This window comes from Penaeus japonicus, unplaced genomic scaffold, assembly GCF_977035675.1.
Source record: "Penaeus japonicus unplaced genomic scaffold, GWHDUDI00000001_assembly GWHDUDI00000013, whole genome shotgun sequence".
Classification (NCBI taxonomy): Eukaryota; Metazoa; Arthropoda; class Malacostraca; order Decapoda; family Penaeidae; genus Penaeus; species Penaeus japonicus.
The window spans coordinates 28,257,475-28,265,346 of NW_028234415.1; the positions used below are offsets into that span (position 1 = coordinate 28,257,475).

The 7,872-nt window shown below is 50.6% G+C and overlaps 2 protein-coding genes across 4 annotated transcripts in view; both read left to right on the forward strand.

The window, feature by feature from the left end:
• LOC122268189 (uncharacterized) overlaps window positions 1–7,872 on the forward strand; it is a 572,062-nt gene that overhangs the window by 318,819 nt on the left and 245,371 nt on the right. The gene's annotated exons all lie outside the window — the stretch shown is intronic.
• Window positions 444–7,872, forward strand: part of Pits (Protein interacting with Ttk69 and Sin3A) — a 15,026-nt gene continuing 7,597 nt past the window's right edge. The window contains exon 1 of one of the 2 annotated variants that reach the window (XM_043004805.2): window positions 444–1,916. In XM_043004805.2, coding sequence (XP_042860739.1) covers window positions 1,118–1,916 — 799 coding nt within the window. In that variant the 5' untranslated portion in view covers window positions 444–1,117. The remainder of the gene's footprint in view (window positions 1,917–7,872) is intronic. The other variant, XM_043004804.2, reaches the window with a different exon arrangement.

Genomic DNA, 7,872 nt, shown 5'->3' on the forward strand with positions numbered 1-7,872 from the left:
AAAGAAGACAAAATCACTTCGCAAGAAGGAAAAAAACAAGTTGAAGTAAATGAAATAATCAGAAATATGGGAAAATAAGCTACGGAATGGTGAATTAAAGGGGGAAGTGTGGGAAATGACTCTAAAGAAGTCAGCTGGAAGTTGACATTAAGTGGAAGAATTTAAGTGGCATTAGGAAGAGTAAATGAGATGTTAGAATATTGAGTAAAGGACTGCATGTGAGAGAATACGAACTGAGGGATGGGAGAGAGAGAGAGCGAGAGAGAGAGAGAGAGAGAGAGAGAGAGAGAGAGAGAGAGAGAGAGAGAGAGAGAGAGAGAGAGAGAGAGAGAGAGAGAGAGAGAGAGAGAGAGAGAGAGAGAGAGGAAGAGGAAGAGAGAGCGGGAGGCCGAGCAGCACCTGGTAACAGTAAAGGGGAAGTGGTGTGGGGGAGGCAGGCAGGCACCTCTCTCTCTGTTTATCTTGGCGATGTGCTGCCAAGGTTCTCCTGAAGCTGCACTTTGTGAATCACCTCCGAGTTTATTGATCGCTGCCGAGAGGAGTAGCTGTGGAGTCTTCTGTCCTCGGGATCGGCGCTGCCTTGACGCCACGAAAACGTCCGTGTTGGGAGCAGTGTGAGTTCCTCTAGTATTTGTGAGAGTATTGTGTAAGAGGAGATATGGCGGGGTGGCGGTGGACGTGCCTCCCGCCTGGCTGGCTGGCTGGCTGCTGGCTGGCCCGCCCATTCGTCCCTGCACTGGGCCGGAGTCTGCGTACTGACTACGTCACAGTTACGTCACTGTACGTGCGTGTGTACGTCCGCCGCTGAGTGAGCCAGACGCGGCGCTCAGTCTGAGAGAACCCGCCAGTCTGAACGCACGAGTATGTCGCTGCCCGCACCCTAGCCCTCACGCGGCTGCCACCCGGGAATGTGCCAGGAGACTCAGGACAAGGAGTACCCACACGACCGCCAGTGCGTCCGCCCTTGCACGGGCCTCTAGCCACCGCACGATACATTGTTCGCTTGTGATACTCGAGTGGCTCTTCGGTGGTGATTTTTGGTGATTAGTGAAGCAGCAGCGACGAGAGCGTCAGCGTGATCAGTGGTGTTCGAGTTGATTTGAGCAAAGTGCAGTGAATGTTGTCAGAGAGCCGAGGTAACATGTCCTCCTTCAGAAGCCAGAGGCAGCACTGCTACCTGTGCGACCTGCCCCGCATGCCGTGGGCCATGCTGCACGACTTCTCGGAGCCCGTGTGCCGTGGCTGTGTCAACTACGAGGGCGCCGACCGGATTGACCTGGTCATCGAGGCCGCCCGTCAAATGAAGCGCGCCCATGGCATCAACGAGAACCGCCAGGGCCCGCCCTCCAAGCCTCACCCCCGCGTGCCCATGGAGGCCCAGAACGGCGCCCACCATGGACCCATCAAACTGGAGGCGGGCATCAAGATGGAACCCGGATCTCATTCACACGCCCACTCCCACGGCGGCCACCCGACACACACGGCCGCCCTGCCGCCCCCGGGCACCCCCGGCGTCGCCTTCGTGGCCGGAGACGTGCGGCAACGGGGCCCTCACATGTTGGCCTTCCCTGCAGGGCTGCCCCACCGGGATGACCCGCACGCCCCTGCCCTTGTACGGCCGCCCGCCCACCTTCCCGCCCACCCACTCCCACCTCCACACTCCCGCCCGCCGGCGCCTCCGGGGTCATCCTCGGGGTCCGCGCCGCAGAAGAGGTCGTTCGAGCGCGACGACGCCCAGAGTCCTAGCGAGGGCAGCGTGCCCAAGCGCCCCATGCTGGAGGAGAGTCACAGGCCGCCCCTCACGCGGGGTGAGTCCCTGCCAGCGCCCCCTGTCGCAGCCAACTACAAGGACGCCGCGAAACACCACCCCGTCCGAGTCTGGTCCTTCGACGGTTCTTCGTCCAAGCCTCCTGCAGGTTGGTGCAGTTGTTTGCGTGCTCGTAGCAGTAAGTGTTGTTCTGTAGTGCTATACCTATCTTGTGCTCAGTGTACACCAATGATCTTTTTGGCTAATGTCATGAACCTCTCTGGCATTCAGTCTCCCCTCGCTGTCATGCTGGTATTTGACACCGCGCCGGAAAGGTTACGCGACCAAATGCTAACATCCTCCCCGCTCGTGACCGCGATTTCCAACGAACTGTGCTAAAAAAACACATGTTAACACTTGCATACGCGCGCTCACACTCGAACATACGCACATTCACTCATCCATTCACTCACTCACTCACTCACTCACTCATTCACTCACTCACTCACTCACTCACTTACTTACTTACTTACTTACTTACTCACCTACAGTGCAAATATTTAAAGAAGGATACGCCATAAATAAGATTTGGAGATCCAATTGCATCCGGACGTTAATGACCCGTTGTATTACCAAACAACTGAACCATCACGAGTTAATTACACGTTGAAAGGAATGCAACCACAAGCGGAATGATTGCTGTACTTCCGTGTGACACCTAGAGGCCGGGACGGCTGGACAAGCGAGGTTTCTCATAGTTCAAGGCCTCCGTGTTTACGTTGGGCTTCGGGAAGTCTGTCAGTGGAACCACCCCGTGTGCACGAGTCCTTTGTCACTGCCAAGTACTGATGACTGGTACATTGTGGGGAGGAGGAGGAGGAGGAAGGGGGAATTATTGTGTAGTTCTTCACTTTTATGACACTTCAGTAGTTGTCCGCTGTGATGTTTAGCAATTAGTCGATATGAGGGTGGTAAATTTAGCTTTGATTGAGTTGACACAGACAGATATAGAAGAGTAGGGAGGTTGACAACAGAGTAGTACAGCTGCAGCGGAGTGCTGTTGGGGAGTAAACAGTCGTGTGTGCGAAACTTGGTCGTCCCTTCTTTTCCCATGTCATTCTCACGGGAATGGTGCAGTTCATGTACGGCGGCCTGGCGTGAATGTTAATCAGTATGGTTTGCAATGTACCGTGTGGCAAACGAGAGACGACGGAGAGAAAAAAAGTAGGAATGAGAATAAGAGATGAGAGAAAGGAGAGAGGATTAGAGATAGAGAAAGCAAAAGTAGGAGAGTAAAAACTCAACGAGTTTAAGTGTAGAAAGGTGTGAGAAAAATGGGAGAAAAAAACTAGAGCGTGTAAACATTGCAAGAAGCAAGTGTTATCTCCTTCTTCCTGCCGAAGACGCCGTAGCCGAGAGGGAAGTGCCGTCACTAGAGCAGAAAGAGTTGTAGAAGTGTCGAGGTCTTCCTGCACCGCGAGGTCCTCAAATAGCCGTGGATGACGTCACAGCAACACTTGTTGATGTTTTCTAATATCTCTTGATACGTAACACACACACAGGCGATCCCTTGTCTAGCTGGTCCGCGTAGTTTTCACGGCCCCGTGTTTTTTTTGTTTTTTTTTTTCTCTCTCTCTCTCCTATTGGGGGTGAGGGGAAGTGGGGAGTCAAGGGGATTCGAACGATTAGGTGATTTTTGGTGGACTTGTTTTGGACGGGTGTTGGTTTAGGTGTGGTTGTGGATATTGTTTATTTGTTCATTCATTTTTCGTTGTTTGTGTTATTGTATTAAGGGGAGCAGGCGTAAATCGCGCTGTTCATTAGCTGTACAACTCTCCTTCCATTTTATTCACACACACACACACACACACACACACACACACACACACACACACACACACACACACACACACACACACACACACACACACACACACACACACACACACTCACTCAATCACACTCACTCACTCAGTCACTCACTCAAACACGTAGAGCACGCAATCAGGCGCGAGGCACGTGATCAAAGCACATGTGGTAACTCGTTCAAGTTCGGTCTTTGTTGCGGTGTTGCACGATAGACCCCGAAATGCATACGTAGTTGCAGCTAATTTTGGAAGGCGAAGAGGAGTTGCGAAGCGCGGTGACGCCACAGCTCAGTGATACATGCAGTTAGGCTGGAGTTAGCTCCTTGTCTTTTCCTCTTCTTCTTCTTTTTCTTTCTTATTTTCCTTTCTTAGTTTTTCTTTATTATTATTGTTATTTTCTTCATCTTCCTTTTATTTTTCTCTTTCTCTGTTTTGTTTGAATTTTCTCCCTGTGCTTTGGTGTTGTTGCGTGTGGGTGGGGGGGGGGGGTGCTGTCAGTGAGGGTATAGAGCGCGTTCATGATCCGCAGGGTATCCCGGCCTCCCCACCTCCTATTTATCCCCCCCCCTCTCCTTCTTCCCCACCCACTCGAACCCAACCGCCACTTTTTCACTCTCTCTCTCTCCCTCCCTCCCTCCTTCTCTCTCTCTCTCTCTCTCTCTCTCTCTCTCTCTCTCTCTCTCTCTCTCTCTCTCTCTCTCTCTCTCTCTCTCGATCTTACTCTCTCCCTCAGCTCTTTCTCTACACTCCAGTATCCACCGTGTTCCCCCTCCCCCTCCCTCCCTCCTTGCGTGTCCACAGCCGCCCCTGCCCACCGCCCATCGCTCCTTCGGGCGGCTACGTGTTGTTGTGTTGTGGAGCGAATTGAGATTTCTATTTTTAAGTCGAGCGTAAGGGGGAAGGGGTTGCGCAAGAGCGTCACTGAGGGGGGAGGAGGAGGAGGAGGAGGGTTAGGAGGGAGGGAGGAGTAAAGGAGGAGAAGGGAAGGGAGGAGGGAGAAGGGAGGATGAGGGAGGGGAAGGATGGGAGGGGGAGCGACGGAGCCATCTGCCACCGCTCTCACCGATCTCTCCCATGTGCCTCCTCTCCTTCATCTTCTGTGTCCCTCTCCCTTCCTCTCTTTCCAGCTCCGAGCAGAGAGTGACTGAGGATCACCAAGAGCCACGGTGCAATAGTCCCTTCAGGTCAAGAACATAGGGAACGTCACCTATCGAGGCATGAGTGCGAGTGTATGTTAGTGCGTGTGTCAGTGTGGGCAGCATCGGCTTCCTGGGTGAGCGACTGTGTGGCAGCAGCGGACGGTGTATGAGAGCGTGCGTGCGTGTGTGTGTGCGCGAGTATGTGAGTGTGTGTGTGTGTGTATGTGTGTGTGTTGGCGGGCGTGAGTGGTGGCGGGGCTGGCAGAGTGCCAAGATGACGTCACGCTGACGTGGCCCAGCGCGCGGTGGATGAGGGACGCACCACCGCCACCACGGCCTTGAGCGGGCCAGCCCTCACAGCCTACACCCTCCTCCCCTCTTCCCCTCTCCCCTCCCCTCCCCTCCCTCTTCCCTTCTCCTCTCCCCTCCCCGTTCCTTCCCACCCCACGCCGCCCACATCCTCTTCCAGCTCTTCCTCTCTCTTTCTTTCCTCCTTTCCTTCCTCTTTCTTCGCGTCTCGTCTCTTTCCTCTCCTTCCTTTTTCCTCTCACGACTCGACTCTTTCCTATCCGCCTCTTTTGGCGTCAGCGTGCGCGGCCTCTGCCTTCCGCTCTTTGGGCTCTGCCTTCTGTTCTCTGTGCTCTCTTCCTTCTAGTGGTCAATATATATGCAGACACACTCGCATATGCGCAGAAACACATACACAAACACACACACACACACAAACACACACATACACACACACACATACACACACACACATACACACACACACATACACACACACACACACACACACACACACGCACGCACGCACGCACGCACGCACGCACACCGAGAGGGTAGAGAGAGAGAGAGAGAGAGAGAGAGAGAGAGAGAGAGAGAGAGAGAGAGAGAGAGAGAGAGAGAGAGAGAGAGAGAGAGAGAGAGAGAGAGACGCACGTACACACACACACGCTCCCCGGGCCCCTTCTTATAGAGAACTTCTTACATAATGTGTATCGAACAGTGGCTAGCTCCGTAGGGGGGGGGGGAGGGGTAAGAGGAAAAGGAGAAGGAGCGGATTTCTCTAAAGGTTGCAAGATCTTCAAGTTGTGCACGAACTGGCGTTTTCTTCCCCGAGAGAAAAAGTCTACGGGAATGGTTTTCCCTCTACACGATCCAGTCTCCGCTCTCGTGACCGTTTGTGTCCCGTAATTGAGCTAGCGTGTTGACATGCCGGGGTCGTTTCCCTGGGACTTCTGGGATGTCCTGGGATCCCTTGATGTCTGGAGTTCCACCGCTTTATTTAGGGAACTTAAGGAACGATACTACAGCGTGAGTTTACATACTATCGGATCATCATGTCATTGCAGATCAGGAATTTATAGCATTTTGTTGCAGGCCAGCTAAAGAGCTTCGGGGTCACCTATGTATGTCTTGCAAAGGGATCGCCTCCCAGCAGACACGACCTAGAGTTTTCCATGACTTCTAGGACGCGAAATGCGAGTCCCCGCGCCATCGAGCATTTGGCTTTGAGCTTGGCTGGCGGAGTGAGGCGCGATTAGAGTCGCGGCGGTGGGCGTGCGATGCCGGCGGATTGGACTGGGTGGGATGGGGGACGCTACGTGACGGATCGTGGGCGTGCGTGACCAAGGTAGGGATGGATAAGTCACGCCCTGTCGCAGAAGTCACGAGCCACCTGTGAGGTCACGAACACGTGCTGTAGAGGTCAATATTAAGAAGGACGTAAGAACTGTTGTCTCCTTTGAGAGAGATTTACAAAAAGCAGTTTGTCTCCTCTACCCGTTTTCCTCATTCGCGAGACATGTTTATAAGCATAACCTGTATAAATATTGACACACAGGACATGATCATGCACACCACATGAGAAGCAAAATAGGCCCATGCAAGTCATTTAATCCGCCACGAAAATCGAGAGGCATTTTTCATCAACAGACTCACTTCAGTCAAATGAACAAGGCAAAAGCATCGCTCGTATCGCGGTTGTTGTCACGGATGTTGCTCTTATCGGTAGGAAATGCAGATGCAGCGCAGCTCACCTCAGGGGAAGCTGTGCCTTCGCCAAGGGACACCCCTCCCTAGGTCGTGTGACGCCCGTCGCCACAGCTGCACCGGCGGAATGACCTGTATTCGCTTACACCTGCGTAAGATAAGGACACGTGGTCACCTTTTCCCATAGCATCTGTTTAGAAACGAACCTCATTTATTTGACATCTGTTGGTCGTCTCTGTGTACACGTAATAGCTCAGTAGGAAACGAGGGCCGAATTCTACGCTCGGATAGGCTCTTGGTGTATCCAGCTTGAAAAAGTCGCAAAAGCTTTGCAGTTCTTCGCTTCGTGTACTCTTTGTGTAGTTACTGCCATGCATACCTTTGATTATTTGCACCTTTCGAATTCTGCTGTGGGTGTTGTTGATGTTATTATGTGTCTTGCAAGTAGAAGTAGGAGTAGCCACGTTATCATCATCTTTATCATCGTCACAAAATTCATTATCAGTCCTTTATCATCAACCCTTTGTCCCTCCCTTCTCATCATTATGGTTATTGTTACTGTTTTTGCTTTTAGTATTGATTTTAGCCATTCGCATTAGTTGTTAGTATTTTTGTTTAGTTTTATTAGCATTATGACCTTCATCGGTATTTTTGTTTTTGTTATTGTTATTATTTTTATTTTTATTTTTATTATTATTATCATCATCATCATCATCATCATCATCATCATCATGATCATCATCATTATTAATACTGTTATTATTATCATTATCATTATCATTATATATTGTTGTATTTGTTATTATTATTATCATCGTCAACAGCAGCATCGTTACCTTGTTAATATATTTTCATTTTTCTTTATATTATTCTCTCTAGCATTACAATTAGTTCAGAGAACATTTTCATTATTTTCATGGTATGTCATCATCATTATCCTCTGCGTCATTTTCCAGCTGTTATTGATATATATATATTTTTTTCACTTTATCATTATTGATATGAATGTCACAGTAATTGTCGTCATTATCACTATTATCATTATTGTTATTGTTATTATTATTATTGTTGTTGTTGTTATTGTTATCGTAATCATCATCATCAGCATTATCATTATTATGAT